Source organism: Odontesthes bonariensis, chromosome 19 (assembly GCF_027942865.1).
Source record: "Odontesthes bonariensis isolate fOdoBon6 chromosome 19, fOdoBon6.hap1, whole genome shotgun sequence".
Classification (NCBI taxonomy): domain Eukaryota; kingdom Metazoa; phylum Chordata; class Actinopteri; order Atheriniformes; family Atherinopsidae; genus Odontesthes; species Odontesthes bonariensis.
The window spans coordinates 15,286,324-15,314,310 of record NC_134524.1 but is presented as its reverse complement, the minus strand read 5'-3'; the positions used below and the strand labels follow the sequence as shown (position 1 = coordinate 15,314,310).

Sequence of the window (27,987 nt, the reverse complement as noted above, 5' to 3'; positions counted from 1 at the left end):
ATTTAACCATGTTCAATGTGACAGAATTTAGTGCAGTCTCACAGCAAAGTGCTCAGCCATAAAAAAAATAAATAAAAGGATACCTCCAAGAGAAACGGTGTGTGCGTGTGTGTGTGTGTATGTGTGTGTGTGTGTGGTGCTGTGTCAGGTGAATAGACTTAGTCACAGGCAGAGCCTCTTACAAAGCCATCACATAGGTATTAGTGTTGGTGAGAATGCATCCGTGTGAGTTACTGCAGCAGCATTGTAAGATTAAAGGCTTAAAGTATGATGGCATTAGTGTCGGCTACCAGGAACAGAACACCAGAAAATATATGTGTGAAAGCACACATCCAGATGTCATGACACAAACCGGGTACTTCTTTAATTAGATGATAAGTTTAAACATTAAAATTTTGAATGAGGCACAGATGTACAGTAAAGAATGCAATTTGTACAATATAAAAGACCAATGAGAGATTACAATACAAATCTGGGAAACATGCACTTGAATTCACATCACAAATATTTATGGAAGAGAGATCCAGCTTTGTTGTAGATAAAAGATTTATGATATACAGCAGATAAAGTTATCGTTCCCTCAACACCTTAGGGAAACAAGTGTTGATATTTAATAAATGCAAAGGTGCCCTACTTTGTCCAGCATCACATTAAAAGAATTAAAAAAAAACACAAGTTAATATTTCAACAATAATAGTACGTCAAGGAAACAACAAAACATCCATTTTACTATTTCAAATTCAATACAGTGTCTCTCTTGAAAGAATTACAAGGTGATTAAATTGTGCCTCCACGTACAAAAGCTGCATAATAATCAAATCCTGGACAGATGGATCCATGGTAAAGATGAAAAAAAAAATCCAACTGACTGACTCCTCAACTTCATTCCTACAATCTTGAAATTGACCAAAGACATTGTGCAGCATCATAAACAGATGCTCTCCTGAAGGATTTTTCCAGGATCGTTTCTCACATGGATACAAAAGCCAACCTCAGATGAAACATGACCGCCTCGTGTTGCTGGCAGAAGATGAGGTGAACACACCCTGATGGCTACAGATAAGCCCACACACAGGGCAACAATAAAATGTCATTTCAAGCAAACGTTTAAAGACGAACACCTCTGAGGGAGAGCGGTGATTTCTCGCAGGTGTTTGTTACTCATGGCGCAGCCGCTTAACTGCTATTGTTTTAAAAAGTGTTTATCAGGAGGATGTGGCGATACATATTTTTTTTATCACCGAATGAAACTTTTTTTATATATATATATTACAGAACTTAAAATGAATCTCCGGGGAATAAAAATGTTGTGTCGTGTTAACGCACCCGTAGCAGCTAGCTTAATTCTGTGACATAATAATTACTACAGTCCGTTCCAGCTCTCTGGCTGCAGCAGCTACTCTTTTTTTCGGGGCAGTTTTATCAAACCTGTGTAGAGGCACTGTGATTTCACAAGTCAACTGACTGCAGAGGAATGTTTGGAGGAGGAATTCCTGCTCCGTCCGTTTTAATTCAATGGCATGGGCACGTCCCTCGATAAGTGCAGTCACAAGACTCTTATTTGAGCACTGAGCGTGTCCATCTCTTGTTTGAATATGTGTGTGTGTGTGTGTGTGTGTGTGTCTCCGCCTGCACAATATGTCGCGCAAAATGTGCTTATCATCCTAAATAATCTTTTTTCCCTCTTAACGGAATGGTAGAAAAGCTGCTTTCAGTTATCACAGTCTGACACGATGCAGTTTGTGAGATCTTTTTTGATACATTTCCCTTCTTTGAGTTAAAATTGGTTTGAGCATGCATTTGTCTTCATATACAAGAGGAAAGCGGTTCAGTCATCAGCCCACTGGACAACCCGGCATTCTGAATGCGTCTGGGAGAGGACTGTCGAGCTTGCAGACGATTTTATATATTCCTTTCTTCCAGCAGGGGTCGCTGTCTCTCCCAGTCCAAATGGCTGAATAAAACTCTCTCAGAGCCACCTCTGACACCTCGATGAACCTCTCTGGAACCTGCAGACAGAAACATGCAAGTCAGAGAACAGAATATGTACAAGTGGGTAGAATTTTTAATGTTTTTTTTTTTGTTTTGTTTTTTTAAAAGAAAAACTCCTCCCAGGTTCTTTCCGGGTACTCCGGCTTCCTCCAACTGTCCAAAAACATGCATGTCAGGTTAACTGGTGTCTCTAAAATTGTCCTTAGGAGTGAGTGTGAGCGTGTGTGGTTGTTTGTCTCGTTTGTCTCTGTGTGGCCCTGTGATGGACTGGCAGCCTGTCCAGGGTGTACCCCGCCTCTCGCCCGGTGACAGCTGGGATAGGCTCCAGCCCCCCCGCGGCCCAAACGACGGATTAAGTGGGTATAGAAAATGGATGGATGGACACTCCTTCCATTAAAATGCAGAAAGCCGATTTCAGAGTAGGATATCATATCTTCAGTATAAAGCAGATTATCCGTATCTGCAACCCCTAAAAAATGTGGAATTACTTTTTCACTTTTTCATTTAGAGGTCTCATATTGTTGAGAAAAGAAGCCATTTTTATTTTTATTCGACAGCTAAATATAATGTATGGCTTTGCATACATAAAAAAAGATTAATAGAAGAATTTCTGCGATTAATGGCCGATTAGATCAGTTTTTGCAGGAAGAAGCTTTGTCGTGGACCTTCTAGTTTTTTTAATGTTCACCTTAAATTTTCCCTCTGAATGAGTTCTGGTTGCTGGCCATGTTACTGAGTTTAAATATCTTTCTCTAGTTTAGTTTGAACACTTTTTGTTCTGTGGGAAGATGCATTATCTTCCTGAGGTGTCACCAAACCTCCTTTCAACTGACTGAATGATAAAATGTCCACAGATACATTCCCTGTAGAAGTAATGACAATACCTGACAGCAACCCCTTATCATGAGTTAATGTGAAAATTAGTTTGTTTTCTTCAATTAATTAGTTTTCTGTTTCACTATTAGTGAAGGTTTGAATTAGCTTTTTCTTCTGGATGAACATCCCATCTCCTTTAACCAGTTTCTTACAGCTGGGTCACAAACACTGAGTTCTGTGTCTGTTCATTAGTTTTTTTAAATTGTTGGTTCTGTTGTTGTGCATTTTTAATTTTCAGAGCACTTTGAGTTAAGTTTTCTGTCCTGATGCTTTGACGTCTTCCTTGGTCAACCTGCATGTTTTTCTTCTTACAACCTTCCCAATTTGTTTGCAGTTGCTCCAAATTTTAGACACGGCTGACTGGGAACAACAAACATCGTTTGCCCAACTCAAAGCCGAATTACCTTCTTGTAGGAGTTTCATGATCCTTTACTTTGTTTCTACTGACAGCTCTTTTGTTGGAGCCATGTTTCTGTCAATCAGGTGCAAACAACTTTTGAAGCTCTCTTTTAACTGCAGACTCATTTGCATGTTTAGGCATGTTCAGGTATTTGTTTTAGAAATGCAAATTGCAGGAGGATTCCACATTCATTTTTGAAAAAATGGAAAGTGAAAAAAAGTCTCCATCCCGCAAAGGTGATCTGTCAACTATTGTATGAGAAATGGTCTGATGACAAAAAAAAAGTTTAAATTGTTTGTTTAAAATTGTTTTGTGTCATAGCTATGATTCTTCGTCTGCAAAATGAAACCACTGAATGAAAATCCTCCAGGAGTGGAGAGTTCATATTTTGACAGGGGTCGTACAAGCAGCCCAGCCAGTAGCTGAAATCATAGCTGTCATCAGTAATGTATTCAAAGCGTAGAGGACATTTCTTTTATTAATGGACTGTATGTGTGGACGGGAGAGGCTGAATTATCTCCCTATTTTAGGTTGTCATGGAAATCACTCTGAGCCGAGCCATGAAACGTTTTTCAGCCTTCACAGGAAACGCATCACAATGGGCCCCGTAATTACCATTCAGTGCACTCATACAATAGTTTTCAATAATTTTGTCTGATGGGATCTCTATGGGAATACGGACGCTGTGTGTCTTTGATGTGTTTTCCGCTCAGTTTTATTCCTCCTGTCAAAGCAGGTTACTTGCTGCTTAATCACTGCATGGACTTTCATGGAACACTCTCACATGTATTAAACGCCATGACAGTGAGGCAACATGCACAACAGAATCAGCCCGAGACACGTTTCCCATAAAGTAACTATAATTTAAACCCGAGCTGAGGCCCATTTACGCAATAAACTCACAACGCAAGAATAGGTGAGCGTGACTTTTTGACCTCGAGAGCAGCTGTTTTATTTTCAACAAAGTTGCGGCCTTGGCTTTTACTCAGATACTTGGCAGCTGCAGCATTTTAGTTTTTCAATGCCTTGTTAAACTCACTGCTGACAGGTCACCCTTGGCAGAAAACACAATCATCTGCAGAGTATAAATTTGTATGTAAATTGAAAATCTGTGAATGACGGAACGTTTTTCTGCTCCCTTTGGCAGGTCAGTTCAAAAGTAGAGCTGATATTTATCAAGCATTTCAACATCCAGCTGTGTCCTGCTTCAAGGGAGGAGAGTAAAATATTAGTTGTGCGGTACCAAGGCAGTGGTGAAGACCTGCTCTACCAGAGAAGCTACTCTTCATTACTGTTTTAAATGCTTCAAGAAGTCTGAAAGTTTCTTTCAAGACATTCAGACCCGATATGTGCCTACTTTGTCTGTTCAAGCATGAAATAGAAAACATGGGGACGGTCTATAATTTATGACAAAAACTGAAGGTCTAACCTCTCAATGGTTTTCTTCACGGGCCGAAAACAAAAAGGTTTTAGTTATGGATGCACAGATATGTTGGCATAACATCTGCAAGCAGCCAGCTGGGAAGTAGGATCAAATAAACTGATGGTCGTGACTGATATCTAGTGGCCTGAAACTGACAAGATTTTTTTTACATTTAATCGATTTTTATAATTAATTCACGGAATAAATTGAATGATTGTATGTTCATCGTGCTGTCCAACTGTAGGCGGTTAGTTTCAGACACCCGACCATGCCGACTCACTGGACACTGGGTGGAGAACAATCCACTTTGTTGTGGAAATACTTAAAAATTGCAAAATTTCGTATTGACCGTGGCACAGTACGATCTCTTCAAATGAAAATAAAAAAATGAATAAATGAAATTAGCATGCGACCACTAGCACAGCTATTCATCAGGACCACATGACGTCACTGTATTTTCGCGCCGCCATATTTGTGTCCGCCTGCAGCACCAGAGAGTCTCTATTATGAGGAGAGGGAAAACTGGCGGCTATTTCCGGGTGGTACTGCACTCTAGGGGCGCCAACGAAGCAGTGCAGAGCACGCCGAACTATATGGTGGTACAATGAAATCCACCTTAGATCCAGCCATTGCTTTGGATATAATTTTTTATATTTTTTCATTTTAATTTTCCTAAAGGCAGGATAAATTATCCTTTCAAACGGCACTTGGTTTGATTTTTTAGACGCACTAGATTTGTTTAAAATACACATTTATTGTCAGTATTGCATCCCGAGTGACGTCACGCATGTGGCATCACTTTACGGCATGGTCAGTCCTAGCGCTGAGCTAGCAGAGAGGGGTTAGCTCAAATAGTTACAGATTTCAGCACAGCCCTTTTACATACTCTCTGACTAGCCTCTGGTTTAGCTTTGGTTGTTGTTAGCGGCACCAGGTTAGCACTCTGGCACAGTGGACGAGTGCCGTAAAGCAGCCGGTCGTAATCAGCCGTGCGTTCTTCAGATTCCGTTAGCTAGATGCTAGCGGATACTGACTCGCAAATGCCAGACCTGTAAGAAAACAGAAAGCTATAACTCCCAGGTTATTGTACTTTCGATATAAATCCACATCCCTCTGTCAGAAATCACAGTATTATTTTCAGGTTTCAGCCGCTAGCGGGGACATTTTTTGAGTTATTAGCGCCAGCCCTATGGAAAATGGTCATTCTGCACTCGCTCGCCAGCGCCCCCAGAGAAAATCAACTGAACTGCAGCCAATTTTTTTATAATGGGGCGAATAGGAAGTGGAACGGCTGTCTGTAAAAGGGCTGTGGCAGCACTCAGGTCACAGCGTTGTCACGTTATCAGAAGAACAAGTGGAGTAGGAGGAAAATCATCAAAATACCGAAAGTTGACGTTATTTGAAAGATGCCAGGAATATGTTGTGCTGTTGGCTATGATAGCAGTGGACAAAGAAACCCGGGACTGCAGTTTTATTCCATCTCAAAGGACGTAGACCGGCGGAATAAATGGTTGGCTGCAATAAGAAGAGACTACTGGCAGCCAACAGCTAAGTCCAGGTTGTGCAATCAACACTTCGTGCCCGGTAAGTCCTCAACTCTATCTAATTTTTATTTTAGTCTTTGGAAACCCCTTACAAAACACACCAAAAACATGATTAACTTCAGATGCAATATGATTAACGCTGACACTACGTTACCTAACGTGATTTTAGCTACCTCAATGGAGATTCATATTGTCTTATGCTAACGTTAGCTAACTTTATCTGATTACGGTACACTCAAAAGCTTGTGGTTTGAGCTGATGTCAGCCACTAATGAACTATTATTCTTATCTACTTTTGTTGTGGCGTGGGTCGTTAAATACAATGAAATACCGTAGTTACTCACCGGCCACTTCATTAGTGGCCACTGTATAATGCAATCGAACGAGGAGAACTGTCAAATCGGACACAAATATGGCGCCGGTGTTATGTCGAGAAGTGCATGCCTGCCGAGAAATACATCCAGTGTTGCCAAAAAAAAAATCACAAGAAGTCGCTATTGGCTCTCTGAAAAGTCGCTAAAAAGTCGCTAGATTGCGTCATGACGTCATAAGTGACGTAACCACGCCCATATTATATATTTTTGCTCCTACCCGAGCCGAAATCAGCCGGCCTGAAGCTGATTTCAGCTTTAAACTCTGTAAACTTTAGCAACATTTGAAACTTTTCAGGCAAGAAAGTAGTCGTTTAGATCCCCAACATGTTAAAAACCTGCCAAAATACCGGCTATTTACAATTTTGTTCCGACGAATTCGGCGCTACTAAAGCTAGCTGCAGTGAGCAACGCACTTCCGGTTATTTTGACAAAAATAAAAGACCCGTTGCCTTTTCTCATAGGGAAAGCCATTACGTTAAAAAAGGTGCTTTTGTTTTGAAAACAGGAAGTTAACCTACCCTCGTTGTAGCTAGCTTGAAACTGCTGTTTTGACAGGAAATGACGGTATGCCCGGTTGCCGCCGTCCTGCAGTGCTTCTGTCTCGGTTTGTATTGTGTCTCGGGGCAACTGATTTGTCACTCACAAAACAAGTTAAATTGTCGCTAGATTCAGCCAGATTAAGCCCGAAAGTCGCTAAGTCGCTAGATTATTTTTTTTGTCGCCAGAGATGGCCAAAAGTCGCTAAATCTAGCGACAAAGTCGCTAAATTGGCAACACTGAATACATCCTCATTCGCGGGACCAGCAGGGGATGCAAATTTTGGCAGACCATTGCCGAAAAATGCATCCCCTGCTGGTCCCATACCTTAAAGAGAGTCTGGAATGGAATGATATTACTACATTATAATTTGTTTACCTGAGTGAATTAACAGATGCAAATTTCAACAAGTCCGAAATTGTCTCTAAAATTAAAATAATCAAATTTCATAGTTTTAAATTCATTTTTAGATTATTTTATCTGGGCTACACTGAGTAAAGATTGATATTCATAGAAAATGTCTCCAACCGTCTTTCGGGTTTACTACAAAAGTGTTAGTCACGGCCCTTACTTTAGAATACTTGTACAATAATATAATAATAGGTGAAAGAGATGCTCTAAAGTGTACAATTGTCGGATTATCATGTGTACATGTATTATTCATCTACATGAAGAAATGAGAAAAAAAGATGAACGAATGAAACATCGTCAGCTCAATATTATCACTGTAACTTTATTGGGTAAATGTAATAATCCACACCTGAAACGGTTTACGCACGCTCCCGCGAATGGGGATGCATTTCTTGGCAGGCATGCACTTCTCAGCATAACACCTGTCTCATCGACGTGATTTCAGTGGTACCCATGAATAGAAAAAAATTCCAAATCGTAATATGGCTGAGAAGAAAAAATGGACACCGGTGGAAGCATTCATGGGCCGGTTAGCTCAGTTGGTTAGAGCGTGGTGCTAATAATGCCAAGGTCGCGGGTTTGATCCCCGTACGGGCCACGGAATCTTTTGAAACATCACATGACTAGCCCGACAGAAAAATATTATGTTATCTCTCACAAACCACAACTATTTGGAAGAGATCTCTCAATCCATAATGGCCTGAAACTGACAACATTTATTAATTTACATTTAACTTAAAACACACAAATTGTTCGCCCATATAGGCACTAAAAAGTTATCGAGTTGAACAGGCAACAGTGAAGCTCAGAGTTGACTGAGTTTATATGTAAAGGAGGTATTACATCCTGAGTTCTGAAAGTTTTTATCAACTGGCTGTTAACGTTCTGCAGTTTGTGTTTCAACGACTTGAGCCAGTTCAACACATCTAGACAGCTCGATCGTGCCTAAAAGAGGGAACAGTGGCCTACCAGCTGTCCATGTTTCCACTCCAGATGAGGGAAATGTAATGTATGTAAATGTAAAGTATTTCTCTATCACTTGGGTGTGTGGTCTGAGCTCTCAGGGTTTCTCATGCTGTAATAACATGCTCCATGGGTTTTTTAGCACAAATCTCAAACGAGGCAGGCCCTGAGGAAGAGATGGTCGTCCAGTGAGTGACTTCATGAACAATCAGCTTGAATAGAGGTGTAAATCAATCAATAGCCCCTTTCACACTTAGACCCGCTACCTTAGCGGGTCCAAATTGCACCTTCGACCCGCGTTGAGCAATTGAGAATGAGGAGTTGTCGTCATAGTACAGAGCCCCGCCCCTATCCGCCATGTTGGCAGGATGCTAGCGTGAAAACGCCATTCTCTCCGTTCGTTTACAGTGTACGCGTGTGTTTTTAAATCAGTAAGTTTAAACAGTGCGGAATTGCAAGAACATGCCTGGAAATCACTGCTGTGTGAAAAACTGTTCCAGTACCTCACATAATACGTTTGGGAAACATAGGAACAACGAAATACATTTTTTTAGGTTTCCTAAATGGATGCAGCATCAGGGAGAGCAGATGTCTGACCTGACGAGGAGACGCCGGATTGTACTAAACACCAGATTTTATTTGGCATAAACTTAACTTTGAACTCCGCGTGAGGAAGCATTTAAAAAAAACAAAAAACATATTTAAGCAAATTCGATTATTTTTTTGTTTAATGAGCGGACAAAAAGCTCTGTTTGTGGTACATATAATAAGTAATTCAATTAGCTGCTTTTTCAGCTCCCGAGAGGTACAGACGTTGAGAATTAAATGTGTCGTTGGGCTAAAATCAAATGACAACTAAATACCTAAACTTAAAGGATAAGACCGGTTTTTTGACATTGGGCCCTTGATTTCACATTATAACATGATGTTCTACTCACCCCTGCTTGTTGGTGAACATTTGGAGCTGTTCCGAAGATATTCGAGAGGCGTCTGGCTGCTCTCTTGAGATATTCGGCCATGAAACGGTTTCCTATGGGCAAGCTTATACAGGCACAAACTATGCTGTTTATAATTTATTAATTACTGTACATTAGCACTGATAACGTGGAGGTGCGTCGCTTACTTAAAAAAATCCGGGTTACTGTAATTTTGATTTTTTTGTCGTAAAGTGGGTGTTACTGACGTCCTCGTCCTACTGCCACAGACAGCCCACAGACCTGCTACCTATTTATTAATTCGGCTAAAATTCAAAATTAGTAACCCGGATTTTTTTTAAGTAAGCGACGCACCTCCACGTTATCAGAGCTAGTGTACAGTAATTAATAAATTATAAACAGCATAGTTTGTGCCTGTATAAGCATGCCCATAGGAAACCGTTTCATGGCCGAATATCTCAAGAGAGCAGCCAGACGCCTCGCGAATATCTTCGGAACAGCTCCAAATGACCAACAACAAGCAGGGGTGAGTAGAACATCATGTTATAATGTGAAATCAAGGGCCCAATGTCAAAAAACCGGTCTTATCCTTTAAGCTTTAGCATACATCAAAACATTGGAAACGTTTGTGTACATTGAACATCTCGTTAATCTAGTGTTTACGAAACAAGTCGAAACAAGTCTTAACTTGTAAGTAGTAACTTACACCAAAGACAAGATAATTTACTATGTCCATATATGTGCACGGAGGTAACTGGTCCAGGTCTCTGTGCCATTCTGCTGCAGGGAGCTCGTAAGGATCAATATTTTGGATGCTCGAGAGCTTCTCCAAATACCGCTGCTTTGCGCCTGTAATAAGCTTGTCCCTGTAAGGTCCCTTTTCTTTCGCCTTATCTTTCTGCATTGCTTTGCTTTCTTTCTTTTTTTTTTGTATTCGTCTCTGTCCTGCCGAAATGACAAATGCGGGAAGATATCTGGAATATATAGGCGTGCCTCCGTTAAGTTCTGATGGCGTTGCCCCTGGCAACCAATAGCGTCTCCTGCCAACATGGCCGACCGGAGTCACTCATTCTCAATGTGAACGCTTGGCGTATTAGGTGACCTGTGTCGCCTGAAGCCGAGTTCAGGGGGCGTTGCCTAGTGGCAGAGCGTCACACGAAACACATAAAATGCTGGGCGTGTACAATGACGTAGGCACAAGCCATGTGTCGAAGGTAGGGTTAAATACAGAGTGGCTTCCTCCCCAGATGGCGTGGCACATGTCAAAATATGGCCAGTCCAATCGCCCTCTGCCACTCCTGCCGTTGTGGTCATTAACAGCATGGAACTTTTTCCTCATGGCTTTCAGTTTGTTGGTCACCTGCGTCTTGCTGCGTGGGAAACCGCGATCTCCCATTTTTCTCGCCAGCCCTTCCAGCAGAGGTCCATCTTTCACCGTCCCCGACATGTGGCGGTAAATAACGTCCTCTGCTCGGAGGCTGAGGAGCTCGCGGACCTCCTTGTCTCCCCAGTTGGCCATCTTCAAAAATGTCTCGAACTTGAAGTAAAACAGAGTAAAACTTGTCCTCACCTGTCGCTGTTGTTCTGAATCAGCTGTCCATTCTGTCTTTTAAACTCCTCACGTCACGCCACACCCACGTCCGATCCGCGTCAATTGCTTTCACATCAAACTCGGCTCGGCAAAAAGACTAGGGTCCGACGCGGGTCGAAAGGCGAGTCGAGTTCACACGGCAGCCCGGGTCGTCAGTGTGAACGCAACAGCGGACACGCTAAATTCGCGGATTAAACGCGGGTTATTCCTCAGTGTGAAAGGGGCTAAAGACAAAGGAGCTGCTGTGCTTTCTTTCTGTTAGGCCCTCCAGAAAAACGCGATTTTGCAATCGCTGATTTTATTGCAAAATCAGCAAAATACCGCTGATTATGCGGGGGTCAATATTTTTCAAAAAAGCCGCATATTCACCGCAATAATCACATTTTCCGTGCAAAATATGCGAAATATGCAGGATTCGCTTGATTTCACAATCTCCGCACTTTTCTGCATAAAGTTGGGAAGAGAACAAAATGTCGAAAATTAACGAGAGACAGAATGAAAAAAGCTAATTGATCTCACCTACCGACACACATTACTGCCAAAGACCAGGCAAACCAGTACCCCGATGTCTTGCACGAAAGCGGGGGGAAACTATTCTGCACCCCGTGCAACTGTGTGTTGGAGCATAAAAGAAAATCGTCGGTGACGTGCCACTTAACCAGCGCGAAACATTTGAAAATGCTTTCTGCAGCTGCGGAAAGGAAAGCCAAAGCCAGACAGCTGACGTTCACCGAGGCATCAACCTCCAAAACCATTGCGAGGGCTACCAGAAACGAGGTGAGTAGCGTACAAGCTTGAAATTGGGCAAATAAAGAATAAATGAAACAGAATGAGACCGAGAAGTGTGTGTGTGTGTGTGTGTGTGTGTGTGTGTGTGTGTGTGTGTGTGTGCGTGCGCGCGCGCGTGTATGTATTGTGAAACTGCTCAAGTTGTTAAAATAAAAAACCTTCTGTGAAGTAACTTGGTTCCAGTATGCTTGTTTATCATAGGTCGTCTTTAAAATGACTCTTTTTCATTCAGTAGCAGCATATTTTGCAACTTTGCATAATTCACAACTTTTTGCATAATTCGCAAGTTTCCGCAACTTCTCGCAATTTCACGGCATAAAATCATTAAAAAACTCGCATATTCAATCGCAAAATCCAGGATTTTAGCCCGCAAGATCAAGGATTTTAGCCCGCGTTTTTCTGGAGGGTCTATTCTGTGTTATTTTTACAAAACCATGTCAGAGATTTTTTTTATCAAGACCTCAGGAAATGGTGTCGACTTGTGAAAAAAGGACATAATGTCTTTTTTAAATAAAGAATCTTTTTATGTGAAAGGTTATTATAAAGTTTTTAAAAAATATATATTTGTATGAATGAATTTAAGCTCTTTCAAAGTTGGTGTGATGAATGTCTGAAATCCTTTAAAATTGTTCCGTCATTTCTTTTCATGAAGCTTATTTCATATTTCATTACCCTGGCATGAAAGGGAAAATAACAATGTTGGTGTACGGCCAAATGATTATTTTTAACATTGTATTGGAGGAGGATTTCGAAGCTGGTGCACCTCTTGCTTTAGTGGAAAGTTCAGGGTTCTTCAGACGCACTCATGTTTTAGGGGGCTTATCTCTGAATGGGTTCAGCGCAACTACAAAAACCATCAAAATTTGTGATAAAGCTTTTTGTTGCAAAGCAGGACAGGAAAAGCAATAGTTACCTCAGCTGAAGAGAGAGTCTTCCGTGACTAGCCTCAGAGACATTCCGTCAATAGATGTCTTACAGATCTGAAAACTTCCCATAAACTAAATAAATTATTAAACTTTCTGCAGTTACAACCCTATGGTTTGTTATTTAGGGCACCATCGATTTAATTTAACATAAAACTGTCATGACAAAACAAAGTATAGATTTATAATGATGAACATAAATTACAAATGTTCTTCTTTCCTTCTATGTGTCACCCAGCATGGTGTCTGTTTTAACACGAGTCGGGATGTCCTAACCAATTACTTTTTAATGGCTAAACCCACCCAAACTATTACTTAACACGGAGCTAAGCGTCAACATGAGAAAAGGACTTTCAAACCACAGGAAGTTTAGACAGTGCTGGTTCACTCAGGAGACTATCTCAGATCTCCTGCTTGACAACCACATGAGTGGCTCCATCACCAAACCCCTTTAGCATTTAAGATTTTAAAATCTACTAATCACCTCTTAAAGGCAGGGTAGGGGATCTTTTTCTGGAACATTTTTTACATATTGCTTGAAATACTCCTCACACCCCCATTGCAACCAATTAATTAAAAGTTTTGACACAAATATGAAAAGTTTTAGTGGTCTCTAGAACATACAATCTAGGAAAAACAGTATCCAATCATTGTGAACGGACCGTTAACAATGATTGGATACTGATGCCGTCTATCAAACTGCAATCTGCTCCTCCCTCCCCCTCCTTTCCCCTGTGCGCGTACACTGCTCCGTGAACGAATTACGCGTCCAGAAGCTTGGCAGGAAGCTAAACTAGAGCCAGCTTGGCTAGCACCTAGCATTATTAAACGTATAGTTAGCATAAACTAAATACTAAATACTAAATACGGCAACGATCGATGCTTGCTGTCAGAACAGCGCTCGTGCACCTTCGTGCTCGTGCGCGTTCATGTACTCTAGAGGCGTGCCTTCGGGGGGAAAGTGAAGAAAAGGGTTGGGACTTTTTACCTGTGTATTTTCAAAATGCAGCTTCGCTGGACTCAAAATCCAGGATCTCCTACCCTACCTTTAAGTGCCAGTCTTTTTAAAAGCCACCAAACAGTCTGCAGTTATATTATTCTAAAAAACATCTCCCTGCACGCATATGAGAGCAGTTTTGGTTTTGGATGAACTGGACTGCAGAGGGAAGGAAAGCAGTGTGTTATCAAGCTCTTATTGAAGCAAATTCGAAGCAAATTTTAGCTCCTTTGGCTTTAAATTTTGAAAATTTGAAGATTTGATATATTCAGTATTGGAACGAGTCAGTATCAGTAATGGAATGAGTAAGTGTGACCTAACTGTTGACTCCACTGTATAATAGGTCATAATCTCCATTATTTTGCTGGTGTAAGAATATTTTTCAAGGGATGCTTTGAAATCAGCTAATTGCCCACTTCCCAAAAACAACTCCATAAAAATCAACTCCTCGTCCTTACTGGCAGCAGTTTGAGTCGTGTCATTTCTAAGAAAACATACATGCAACTGTGTGGAGTGCCTGTGTTGACGAAACGCTCACAGCACCATTTGAGATTACTTTTAGGCAAAAAAATGTAAAGTCCCCACTCCATAACAATTGCAACACACTTTCACAGTATTCTGAGCACCGCACAGTATAAAAGCACACACTCAACAGCTGTTTGCATTTATAAAATTAGCTGCATCAATGATGCTAAGTGAACATACTGCTTACAGACAAACTCTCCTCACCTGGTAGATGTTGCTTTTATTGTAGTGCATGTTCAGTATGCGGTAAAGCTCCGTGTCACGGGCCACTCGCAGCTGACTTTCTCTGCCCAGACGAGGAGCGCCTTCCCTGGGTTTCAGAATAATAGACCAATAAAAACATTGTTTTAAAATCCATGCAGACACAGTTATATAAACATGTCTGTTTATGTAATGTATTGTGTTTTGACCACTTGGATAGACATATTAACTCAACAGAAAAACAAAACCATAACCAGCTGAGGCGTAAATAACAGTAGGTGGGCTATAGTAGATGTCCAAACATTTGAAAGTTTATAAAGATTCTTTGTTCATAATAAAAAAAAAAAAAACTGCTTTTATGAAGTTAAATGGTCCAGCATGAAAGGAGTAAACCATGATCCTTTAAGCTGTTGCATAAGAAAATAAAAAAGCACAACAGAACGTTGACACCCTGCCTTTTGTCACACTCTGTTTCTACAAATGACTGTATATGCAGGGAAGCAGCTGCACAGCATCTGATGTGTCAAACTAAATGTCAGCGAATACAAAACAGACCATGGCAACGTGCTGGTTAGCTGCTATGAAACTAAGGAAAACAATCAGTCTTGTGGAAAGAAAAAAAAAAACAAGAGTTAAATATGAATTGGTGCCAAGCCAGACCCACCGAGTGAGCGCCTCGCGGACAGCTTGGCGTGCGAAGCGCTCCATTTGGATGTAGAAGAACTCCCTGAAGTTACTGAACCATTTAATCATCTGGGAGGTCACGCAGCGGTTAAACTAGAGAGCAGGAGAGACAGCAAACAGGTTCGGCCAACAAAAATCGTCTCAGTTCCTTGAGCGTTTACAGTCATATATTACATTATATACCTGCTTTTTAGTACATGGAGGAATGTTAACAATACATGATTCTAAAATGATTCCCTGGAAAATTTATGAGAATTTGTCTGTACTGTGAAAAAGGAATTAAGGCCGGTTAGCTCAGTTGGTTAGAGCGTGGTGCTAATAACGCCAAGGTCGCGGGTTCGATCCCCGTATGGGCCATTATAGCTTTTGAAACACCTCATGCATGAAAGAAAAAAATATTATGTTGCCTCTCACATACCACAACTATTTGGAAGAGATCACTTAAATCATATAGAACTGCAAATTGTTTGATTATTCCAGTGTCATCCAATGGTATCCCAAGCATGGTGCTCTGGATTTGTTGCTTTGTACATTTTAAATATCTCTCGCCTTTAACATGCCAGATTCAAATAAAAAGGATTTTGCAGAATAAGATGACAAATCAATTAGGTTATCTAGTCATTTGAATTAATGTCTTCGAACAGGGAAACAGTGGATCCGGAGATCAGGATTGTTAAACACGAGTCTAATGAGAGACACAATTATCATATAAAAGCCAATAATATAATTACGAGCTAATGAAGACTTAATTATACTTTATCTGAACTGCATTTCTGAGATATGTCCTTTTCTCAACAATATACTTATTTCCCAGATTCAACTAATAATAATCCACTGTAAAATATAAATGTAAAAATATAGTTTTCACTGTTTTAAATGAGCAACTTTTTAAATTTGTACACAAATTCATCTGCCAAATGCAACATCTACCGTGCATGTCATTTTCTGCAGTACATAGTTAAACTATATAAGATTCCTACAGTACCGGAGAAACTGGGATAAAAGCTAATGATCCACTCATTCGAGAGGTTTTCTTTCTCTCGTTTTTTCTTTTAAAACATTTCTTACACCATAAAACAATCCTGAAGATATCAGAACTAAACCAGTGTGTGGGTGTTCGTAAGCAAACAATGAAGAAAAGGAACAAATTAAAGCTGCAAAATATGTTTTCAAATTGAGGTTCTTCAAAGCAGTGTTCTCACATATGCTGAGTGCTTGTTGGTGGCTCCTTCACTCTGCAGCTCGGCTCATCATAAACCATCTGATTTGTGTTTAGTGACTGTGGAGTATGGGTCCTGTTATGCAGCGCTGTATCACTCTTCTTCCTGGTCAAATGTACCTCACAGCGGCTGGTGTTGGGTTTATTGTCATGCTGAGAACTAAATTCTGGTCCTGCTCTAGGTGGAAGCCAGAGGCTGCTTTACTGTTGCCTTCCACCCTCAATAAATCCCCAACAGAGTCACAGAAAAAAGCTGTTCATGGCCCAAAGAATTGTTCAGTCTCCCCCACTAGATGTTTCTTTGCAGACAGCCTCCTCGTAATAGCTAATGTTGACATCTGTCTGCTGCTTTAATGCAGGTTCTGATCTGAAATCGTACTATTTGTTGATTTCTGGCATCTTTAAAATCCAGATCCTTTTTTCTCTTGACTTAGCTCTTATAGGGTTTGCTACGAAAGTCAAAATTGGCTAAATATTAATTCAAAGTTCTGATGTCTTCAAAATTGTTTATAAAAAAATAAAAAGGTGACAAAGAAAAAAAAATTCCAAAAAAAAAACATGAAATGAGTGGATCTGTCCACCATTTTGACTGAGGCTGTTTTTAAATCACAACACTTTTAATGAAAATTTGAGTGATTTCAAGTCACAATTAGCCAGTTATGTTTGTAATATTGATGGTAAAGCATGGCTTTAACTTTATGCTTGATGAGGCACACACCTTGACATCGGGGAAGTACGTCTTGAGTGTGTTGGAGCTGGGATAGCGGGTGTAGAAGAACATGAGCTTGGCTTTCTTCAGATGGCAGGGAGACAAGCCCTCCTGGGTGTACACATTAGATCAGTTAAGGAGACACACATGTCCTTTTAAACACACACAGTAACACACATCTTTCCCCGTCATTCCTTCCAGCATGCTGCCAAAAAGGATATTCCCCCAGCAGTCAGGTAGAGATCTCCTCCGTCCATTCCTCCCCCTCCTCTCATGCCACCGTCTCCCCTCACCCCTCTCTCCCTCTCTCTGCCACCATGCGCATGGCGCACAAGCGATGGGTCCAGGTGACCAAGCAAAGGTAGCGGGGGGAAGGATGGGTGAGACGAGAACTCCAGGAAAGGGTCGGAGCTCAAATAGTCCTTGCGCGACGGGGGGAGGTGGGAAAGTTGAGGGTGGTGAAGTGAGCGGGAGAAGAGCTGCTGCATGGAGTAGTGGAGCAACGGGAGAGGGAGAGGCGGGGGAGGAGGAGGAGGAGGAGGGGGAGGTGCAGGGAAGGAAGATGAGGAAGAAGAAGAAGATGATGAGGATGGGTGAAAGGAGGAGGACGGGTCCTTGGGTTGTGAGGCAGGGGATAAAAGGGGAGGTTGGGGGAGAGGAGGAGGACGAGATAAAGAGGGGTGATGCAGGGAGAGGTTTGGGTGAGAGGGATTGAGGTGAGTAGAGAGAGGTGGTCCAAGGAGTGGGTAGGCCTTTCGTCTGTCAGGTGACCTGTGAACAGCCAATGAGGTTGCCAGGTCTGATGGTTCAGAGCGATGTGGTGGTCCAGGAGGAAGGCTTGTCCCATTACTCAACTTCTGTAGCTGCTCCTCTCTGTCTCCACCCTGCACTCCCGTTTTCTCCACCTTCCCTCTCATTGTTTCTTCTTGTCTTCCTCTTGTTAAAAGCCCCATCCACACTCCCCTCTCCTTCCCTCCACCATGCCCTGGATCAGACGGGTGAAAAGAGACGGCCGCGGGAGGAGAGGAAGGTGCAAGGTCTGTCATCTCGGTGTAAAGGCGGAGAACTCGATCAATGACCCGCGCCACAGCGCTACCCAACTCCAGTTTGAGCGCCTGAGCAAACTTCTGCCCTCCCTCCTCACATTCATCGTCTATCCCTCCATCCCAGTCTCCTCTCATCAGCCCTCCGCAGTCCAACCACAACCCTGCTCCTTCCATGATCCCCTCCAACTGCAAACCTCCTCCTCTCTCCATCCTCCTGTCTCTGTCTTTCTGCAGCTCCTCCTTCTGTTTGGGGAAGATGTCAGAGGGGGAGGCAGAAAGATGGGAGAAAGACTCCTTTTCCATCTCTCCACCATCAATGTCCTCTTCATCGAGCATCTCTCCTGTAATGTCCTCCTCCTCTGCCATCCCCTCATCTCCTATTCCTCCATCCCCTCCTCCACCATTTCCATTTCTGCGGTTTCTTTTCCTGTCCTCTTCGGCCACGTGCTTTTCCCCAAATGCCTTCCACACTTTCTCCTGCAGGGCCTGCAGTCTTTCCCTCGCCTCCTCCAGCTGTTCCTTCAGCTCTTCCCTCTCTCTTCTCCTACCCACCCTTCCTCCTTCACGCCTCTGGCCTCCCACCTCCTCCTCCACAATACTCTGCCGGCTCTCCAGCTTCATCCTCTTAACTTTGAGGAAGTCTTGGCTCCACTCAGCCATGAGGGCGGCATCGTTGTGCCTCTTCTTCACCTCCAACAAGTTTTCCTCTCCCTCCATCACCCGCTCCTCTCCTTCCATTTCTTGCTCTATTCCTCTAACCGTCACTCTGTGTTCATCCTCCAAACTCCTGTCATCCAGGAGTCTTTGTGTGCTGAGGTTTGGGGTAAGGATTCTTCCGATCCTCCTGGGGCCTCCACCCGGCTGGAGGAGATGGTGGATGTGGGGGAAGCCAGGGGGTCTGAAGGCAGTAGTAGGGCGACCAACGCTGGCCTGAGGGTGAGCTCCAGAAAAGTCGGTAGAGTTGAGAGAGGGAGCAAAAGTATGTATCTGGGAGGACGAATCATCAAAAAGATCCGTGGGTGACTCCATCACTGCAGGGAGACAGAGAAAATAGGTTTCATTATTTTTACACCATTTTGCATCATTTTGAGCATTTTAAAATGGTGTTGATTGTTTTGTAAACTACTACACTCGTAAAACATTTTCATTGGTATATGTGTAACGGCTATCTAAGATGAGCCATTTTACAAAAAAAATGTTGAAGTACCTTCTCATAACACTTAACGCACGTTCTGGAGTTTAAAATGCAAAGCAGTGATGCAAGTCAGGTGTTATTTTGTTCCATTCTCGCTGTGGACACATCTTAAAGTGCACAACAGTATAAAGTTGCAATTGTTGAATTTTTCTTTCAAAAATCTCCACATATTCTCTAATGGGACCGGTCAGGACTGCAGGCAGGTCAGTCCAGGACCTGTACCCTCTTCCTCCTCAGCCATACCTTTGTAATGTGTGCAGAATGAGGTTTTTCTGTATCTTGTTTAAAAGATGGGGTCCTGATGTGTATGCGTCATCTAAAATCTCAGTGCAGTTTTCTCAGCTAATGCTGCCCTCAAAGAAGTGTAAATGGGCTCTGCAAAGAGCACTGATACAACCTCATACCATCACAGTGCCTGGCTATAAGGCTTGCTGCTGATAACAGTCTTCATGGTACTTTTTCTCTTTGCTCCAGACCTCACAGCCTCTATTTATTTAAAAAAAAAAACATCTTGAATACTGATTTATCTGACCACTGCACAAGTTTCTTCTGGGTGATGGTCTGTCCCAGATGCCTCTGAGCCCAGAGAAGTCTGCATCTTCTTTTCACCTCCTAACTATCCCTAATTTGCCCCTGTCCGAACTTTAGTCCTGCATGGTGTGCATCAAAGGATGTAAATTAACTAATTAAATTGAGTCGATGAAAAAAAAACCATAAAATATCTTGTATTCATGCTTTCTCTAATTAAATAAAAGTCAAAGTAAAAGTATGAAACTTTTTTTCCCTTCATATTTGATATGAGTAATCCCAATTTGTCATGATATTTGGATTTTTGTGATTTGGTTTTACTCTGACTTTTGGTTTCTTAAGCTTTATACGTTATTTGCTGTTTAATTTTTGATAGATTTCGATCTTTTGTTCACTTCTGTTAGTTTTACCACTGCCTTGTCACACTTGGTTTCTGTTGTTGATTGCTCTCACCTGTTGTGTATTTTGTAATTAGTCCCTCGGTGTATATTCTCCTGGCTCTCCTTTACTCCTTGCCAAATAATTGTTTATGTCATTCTCTTGTTGTTACTCTTCTTATAGTTTTCTGTTTGGAGTTTCCAGATCCTGCCTCAGCAGTGACTTTGTTTAGTTTTATTAAACCTTAATTCATTTACCACCTGTCTCCCCTGCTTTTTTTGTAAATAGATACGTTTTTTATTTTCTTAAATAATAGATAATTTCTGTGAATTATCTAGCACAAAATATGTTTTTAAATTCCGTGTATTGCGCTGAATTGGAGTAAATACTAGAACCAAATATCTCAGTTTTTGGGTGGTAATGGTAAATAACTATAGAAATATGTCTCTGTTGTAATTTAAGTGAACTGACCAATCATGCTCATCGTGTTGTGACTAGAACATAAATTCCGCATACCTGGACAGCAAAACAGGTCACCAGTCAATCACTTCCACTTTGATCGTAATAAAAATGTGCTGCAATGTCCTTGCAAAGACCTGCAAAATATAAGCAGTCACTGTTTAGCTAGAAGCACAGGAAAGATTAACTCAAATGCTCCTCCCAGTTGGGTTGATTCACTTTCACTGCTTTCTAACACATCACAGGAGAAAACAGCACACTGGTGCAATGACTGAAACCTGATGGAAGACAGAGAGAAAAATGGCGTCAGTGCAGCACACAGCCTGGGAGCCAGGCTGTGTGCTGCAAGCGCAATGGGTTAACATCTGGCTCATGATCTTTGCCACATGTCACCCTATTATCTTCGTTTTGATTTCCTGTTTTGGCTGACACGTATGCTGTCTAAGACAGTTAAAACATTATAAAGGTACAGACAAAATGGCAGATGATATCAACAATTTTTTATTAAGTATTTTTTGGGGCATTTTATGCCTTTAATGATAGGACAGTTGAAGAGAGACAGGAAGCAGAGAGAGGGGGAAGACATGCAGCAAAGGGCCGCTCGGTGCAGGACTCGAGCCGGGGCCAGCTGCAGCGAGGACTGTAGCCTCTGTACATGGGGCAGCTGCTTAACCCACTACGCCACCGACCGCCCCGATAACAATAATTTGACAGGAGAGCACAATAAAAAAATTTTGACTGAGATTGCAGGACCACCGTTGGCTAAGGCAGCTTTACTAACTTACTGGAAAGTTTGGGTACTTTAAACTCAGCCAGTATGTCATATCAAATAGCCTCTCTGTTATACCTGGAAAAACTTGTAAAACAAAGAATTTTTAATGCCAGGCTTATGAAAACCACCGCAGCCCACTATACCAAGCGCACATTCCCATCAATGTTTTTTTTGTAACCTCATCTCCCTCCTGATGCCCCTTTTTCCTTCCTCCCTAGTCCCCTCTCATCCTCTCTTCCTCCCCTCTCTCTGTTATCAGTTCAGGCAGCTTGTTAAGCGCTGTTTGATCAGAGTGTTTACCGTCAAACACACACATGCACGAACACACACACAATTTTACACAAAAGAGGCTTGAGAGAAGGCTAACCATGGTCAATGGTCCTTGTGGAGTGAAATAGAGTGAGAACAGCATGTATGTGTGTATGAGTATGTGCATCTGAAAAAGTGTGTGTGAACAGGAGTCCTAACACCCTTAATCCACTTCAGATGGATACACTACAGCTCACTTCACCGAAAGATGGACAGATGATAAATGGACAGACAGTCATACAGCAGATAGATAGATAGATGGATAGATAGATGAATGATATGAGCATAGTTCCCCTGGTGCAACATGAAGAGAATAATCCTCCTATAAATAGCTAAATATCAATTATTCAAATGCCCTCTCCTCTCAGCTATAATACAGCCCAGATGGCAAGGCAACCAATGCGCTTATATCAGGGACAGATTAGCTTTTCAAAGCCAGTGGCAAGCTGCACAAAATTTGAGCACTGAGCAATGAAAATGAAAGCTATTAACCAGTAGATTAGGCTTAAGAATGGTGCTGTTGGACTGATGGAGCTGTGAAAAAGAAAACTGACAACAGAGAAAAGACACATTGAATAATTTATACTCATAAGACTAATGCAGAGAAGCAAGTTAAAGTTGGAAATTCAGAAATAAAGACTAATGCGTCAAGTGTTTTCACATATGTGTTAAATATTTGGCATGTAGGCCTTACTGTATACAAGCAGTCAACACATTAAACACTTTTCAACACACACACACACACACACATATATATAAATATAAATATATATATTCACCCACTTAAATGCAAACCATTCCATTCCTTCCCATCTATCTATCTATCTATTTACGGAATTAATACGTTACTTTAAATAATTTATAACCTATAGTGTTTGAAGCTTAATGAAGCCTCTGTGTGGCAACATCTGCCGGCTCTGCCACGCGAGAGGAATCGGCTTTGGCCATTCTGACTCACGAGCTGTCAGAGTGTGTGTGTGTGTGTGTGCGCGCGCGCGCGCGCCCGCCCGCGGTGCGTCCTGTGACTAATTGGCAGCGGTGGGGACTAATGTCGCATTATGAAAGAACAGATAAACAACGAGAGGGAAACAGAGCAGACACGGACCTTCGAAGCTTATCTAAGACGGAACAAATCATGCACTGAGTTTAAAGTTTAGAAATGAACTCACTTTTGGTCACAGAAAAGGGCTCCAGCGGTGTCTGTTCCCCGAAGCTTTCAACACCAGTGTCCGTCTCTGCGTGTCCTCTCTCGTTTGACTGTCACCAGAAGGCAGCAGACGGGCCTCGGACGTCGGTGAGGGCAGAAATTTCGGAGCGAGCCAGTAGCGTGATTCCGCCTATTACCCGGTTTCCCTCTCCTCTATCTTTGTCCTGTTCCGCAACTCTAACAGTTTTGTTCTCACTCATCAAACGCCTCCTCTCTTTATTCTAGTTGTGCAGGTTTTTCCTCCCTCGTCAATCCATCTATCTTTGGCTGGCATCAACCTCACGCGCTGCTCCCGGTGTGGAGTGGCGCGCGGTGGGCGGGCGGGCTCGAGTGCTGTCCACTTGATGGTCCGTTCCCTCCCATGTTGGCATGACCCCCAGTATGTGCAAACACACACATTGTGCTCCGTTGAACAGTCAGTAGAATAATGCAGCCAATCATTTTTAATTCATTTCAAATTAATTTCCCCTTTTTTTTTATCATTCATGAACATTTTATTATTGATGCTTCTTATTTGCCACACAGATAAAAAAAAAAAAAAAAAACGATGGAAAGTGTATCTATAAGTAGCATATTTCAGTCCCTGTGAAGGACTGAAGGTACTTTAATTATGTTAGCAGTCATAGACTTTCTGTATTATCGCTGACTATGTGTGCTACATACATGTTTTTACCTCTGAAAGTCAGCTAGTTACTCATTGACAGTTTTATCTCCCCGCAAGAATCTCATTCGAGATCCAGCACCGAAACTGGGCACAGAGACTCGCACAGAACCACTGTAGCTTCATAGAGTTTGTGAAAGACAAGTTCACAAACAAAGTCAGGGAATTAAATTTTTTTTGACAAAACATAAGTCACACACAGCAGCCGGCCTTATCTCCAGAGTAGGGGGATTATGTGTTTATCATTACTTTATTACAAATAAATTATCATAGATTGATTAGATCATTCCCACGTGTCAGTTATCAAGAATATTTAAATCATCACATTTAAACATGACTCATGATGCTGATGTGAAATGCCCAATTTAGTGGGGAATCACCAATCCTATGTGACACTAAACTGTTTTATTTAGCAGCTGGAAATTCTGGGTTTGTAAAACAAATTCTATAAATCAATGTCACTTTTTTTTTCTGGTCAAGTAGAGGAAGGAAACAGCCACCAAACTTTGTTTCAACTCCTCTGGTTTTAATCACAGCTGGAACTACTTAGCTTTTCAGGAGGGATGCTTTTCATGGACCTTGTTTTTTGTTTGTTCTTTTTTTCAATTTCCATCATAAATTTCTGAGATTGAAATCTGGACCCGATTAAATATATTTTGCATTCAATCTCACATCTCTCAAAAGCCTGTGTTTGACATAGCAGTGGGTAACTGCGCTATCCAACTAAATATTCCTTCTTATGTGGATGTTGTTGCTGCTTCAACAAAGGACCAGGAAAACAGCAGAGTAGATGTGTGAACTTCCGCAACACGTTTTGCCTGTTGCTGAGAATGAGTACAGAAACCCCCCAAAAGTGTTATCTCAAATGAGAACAAGGCCACTTTGCATTCCTCACTCTCCTCTGTTGCTTCTGTCTCTTATCTATCTCACTGACGATAATTTGTTTTTTTCCACCAATCTAGCGCATCACCTGAGTAACGTTACCCTTTCCGATCCACCCCCTCCCTCTCTGTCTCATCTCATTTCTGTCTCTCTCTACCTCTGATTAAAAATGGTTATGCACCGAGTGAAAGGTCGCAGTTGTTATGGAAACAAGGCTGGTAACAAAAGCTGGACACATGGGTACAGAGAGAGTCTGTACCCAAAGTGGGGAGAGATTGAGAGAAAAAGAGGGAGATGTGTCTGAATAAATATGCAGAGAGGAGGAGAGGGCAGGAAAAAGGGAAAGAGGGAGAGGTCTGAATAAATAAAAACATATGTGGAGGGAGGAGGATGAGAGGCAGTAGGGTCATGAAATGATGGTTCCATATGCAATAATAAATAACAAAAGATAATATTGGGTTTTATTCTTTTAGGAAGGGGGTTAAGGAACAAAGGTGTGTGTGCATGTGGACGGTGGGAGAATGCAAATGCTCTGGCTGGAGAATGCTAAAAAGCACAAATTGTACACAGAAAATCTTGCCAGAAAAGACTAAAATTGTGTCTCTGTGTATATGCGTGAGTGTCTGAACATCATCTCTCTGAGGGCTCATATTGTGTTAACCACTTAGACTAACATCAAACACTCGCTCTCATACTCGCACACACACACACACACACACACACACACACACACACTTCAGTCATAGCACGAAGGTGCCAGCCATAAAAATAGGAAGTCCCACAGCGAGAGATATAAAGAGAAAGGGAGTGACGGAGAAAGAGGGGAAAGAGATTATCAATTCAAAGGGGAGGCAGAGAGAGGAGAGAATAATATGTGAGGGAAAGAGCAAGAGGGAGAAGAGGAGGGGGTGGGTACAGATAGATATGAAAGGGTCAATAAATGGCATAAAGTGTATGTTTATTGATTTACTTTCAGCCAGAGTGCGATGGGGGTGAAAGAGAGAATGAGAAGAAGGGGGAGGGAAAGAGAGGACACAGACCGGGAGCAGAGAGAGGTGCACCAATCTGGAGTGGAAGGGAGGAAAAGTTATAGATTTAAAGCTGCATTGATCAGAACTTTCATGTTAATAGTCAATCAAATGAGTATTTTCAGTTTTAAAGAGGCGAATCATGACAAACCCACAGAGAACTGTCACTCAGGGCAGTGCTATCTTTTAGCCTCTCATTGCTTGTTACGAACACAGATAAGTATTACATGAAAAATATTTGCTCATCTCATGTTTCGCAGCTGAGATACGGTTCTTGAGCTGGAAAGAAAGCCTAATTCTCTCTCTTGAAACATGACGCTTTTTATCTGAATCAAAATGTCTGTCATCATCTGTCCACAAAACAAACAGCCGTCTGGTTTAGCAAACTGCAGACAGTTCATTTATGGAGAGCAGTGGTGTTCTCCTTACAGCCCGGCCCTGTGCACTGTTGTTGTTCACCGTTCTCCGATGTGGTGGACTCATGATTATCAACATTTGCCATTTTACTAATACTTTGTACATATATTTTTATTATTTTACATTTTATTATTTTATTTTATTATTATTATATTTTTTGTTTTATTGCACCAAACAGACCAGGCCAAATTCCTAGTGATGTGAAAATTACTTGGCAATAAAATCTTTTCTGATTCTGATTCTGAGAGAAAGCCTTTACCCCGAATGCCTTTCTGACTTCACAGACTATCACATACTTTGCTCTTGGAGGGATCTTTGTTGGTCAACACCACATGAAGAGGGATTACATCCTCCATTTAAACAGTCTGTTTATTGTAGACCGTTGGTTTGGTCTACAGCTTTTTCCATCTGATGTATCATCCCATTGAGTGAAAACGCATGGCTCCAGTTTCACCTTCAAATTAACTCTTAATCCCAATCCACACTTTGGTTCTCTTTGTTTACTTCTATTACTTGTGTGAAAATGTTATAATATTTCAAGTTTTATTTTTAAGGATTGTTTAAACATAGAAAAGTAAACTAAATCAAGCTATCCAACAATAACTTAAGTGGCTGAAAAGTATTATCACAATGTATTAATGATTTTACTTAAGCACAGGATCTGAATCCCTTTTCCATTTCTGGATGTAATGAGGTGATGCATTTGCAGACTTCATGGATGAAATGAAATGATTCACCGTTTTCAAAGATGGTTTAAAACCTGCCATGACAGCTTTTTACACTGCACTCCTCACCTAGTGTTCAGGCCCTGAGAGACAGATGACAAATGTGAAAACTGTCAGAAACGGGCAGAGAGAGACAGACAGGCTGGAACAGCAAATGTAGGATGAGTGTGTTTATGTGTGTGAGAGAGGGATGGGGGGAGCATGAGAGACAGAAGTGTGCTCAAATAGCTGAGGGCAAGGTGACAGAGAGAAACGAAGGGACACAGAGGGATAACAAGCACATAGAGGGCGGACAGTGCCTATGTGTGCTGTAGAGAAAGAGAAAAATGGAAGACATGGAGGGCAGAAATGAGACAGGAAGTTGAGGAGGGAACAAAAATAAAAACGGCAAAAGCAGGAGAGTGTGTTTGTGTGTAGACAGATGAAGGTGTCCCAGTGTGTTGTTTGGCTTAACAATGACCCAGTGGGCATGTAGGTCATAACGGTTTGTGTCTCCAAGCCATGACTGTACGCCCGTGTGCATCCATTAGTGCGCTTTTGTGTGCGTGTACATAGAAACTCAGAGGAGACACACGGGAAGTGGGTCTACTGAAGTGTGTTTAAGAGTGTGTTTGGTCAGAGGTTGGAGAAGCAGTTTTTCTAGCCACTACGGACTCAAACACTCTCATGCACCCACACATGCCGCGCATGCAGTTTTGGCGTACGCACTCACACACCAACAGCTGCCCTTCATGTCATACATGCACACTTAATGCACTATGTGTGGCAGTAAATTATGCACAAATACACACACACACACACACACACACACACACACACACACACACACACACATCTCTTTCTTTTGATCTCTCGTGATAACACACATACACACACACACATACAGGGGGAAGCTATTATGCTCTCAGGCTGGAGTGTTTTGATGGTATAATTGCAGTGACCAGTGAGGAGAAAGAGACAGGGAGAGGGATGGAAAGAGGGATGAGGATGGAGGGAGAGAAAAGGAGGAGAGTGCTGACACTCTCAGCATGCTAATGTTATGAGGCTGTACCCCCCCTCTGATTTCAAACCTCCCCCCCTGCATCTCTTTGTCTCTTCCTCTCCATCTCACATCCTCTGCATTTCACAGGTGGAGCACCACAACGAGGGGGAGATGGACTGAGAGGTAGAGAGGTGGAGAGATGAGAGGAAAAAAGGGATATATAACAGGATGGAGCAATGTTATCTCTTGCTTTCTCTACGATCCCTCCATCCACTTCAAGCTCCCCACAATGGTCAAAACAAAGC

The 27,987-nt window shown here is 41.9% G+C and overlaps 1 protein-coding gene and 2 non-coding genes across 5 annotated transcripts; 2 read left to right on the top strand and 1 right to left on the bottom strand.

Moving 5' to 3' along the window:
- Positions 1-337: 337 nt before the first annotated feature.
- Positions 338-23,304, bottom strand: prox3 (prospero homeobox 3). Of its 3 annotated transcripts, XM_075450787.1 has the most exons (7): positions 22,950-23,304; positions 20,757-20,836; positions 17,315-19,170; positions 17,103-17,216; positions 15,146-15,258; positions 14,485-14,590; positions 338-2,009 (listed from the first exon to the last, which is right to left on the bottom strand). In XM_075450787.1, exons 3-7 carry the CDS (start codon positions 19,166-19,168, stop codon positions 1,836-1,838), a joined length of 2,361 nt encoding a protein of 786 aa, XP_075306902.1. In that variant the 5' UTR covers positions 19,169-19,170; positions 20,757-20,836; positions 22,950-23,304; the 3' UTR covers positions 338-1,835. The 3 variants fall into 3 exon arrangements, with proteins under 3 accessions (XP_075306902.1, XP_075306901.1, XP_075306903.1); XM_075450786.1 differs by lacking the exon at positions 20,757-20,836; XM_075450788.1 differs by lacking the exon at positions 20,757-20,836 and having other exon boundaries at positions 17,103-17,210.
- On the top strand, positions 8,082-8,155 carry trnai-aau (transfer RNA isoleucine (anticodon AAU)). Its single transcript has one exon. It is a non-coding gene; the product is annotated as a tRNA-Ile (tRNA).
- Positions 15,449-15,522, top strand: trnai-aau (transfer RNA isoleucine (anticodon AAU)). Its single transcript has one exon. It is a non-coding gene; the product is annotated as a tRNA-Ile (tRNA).
- Positions 23,305-27,987: the final 4,683 nt, after the last annotated feature.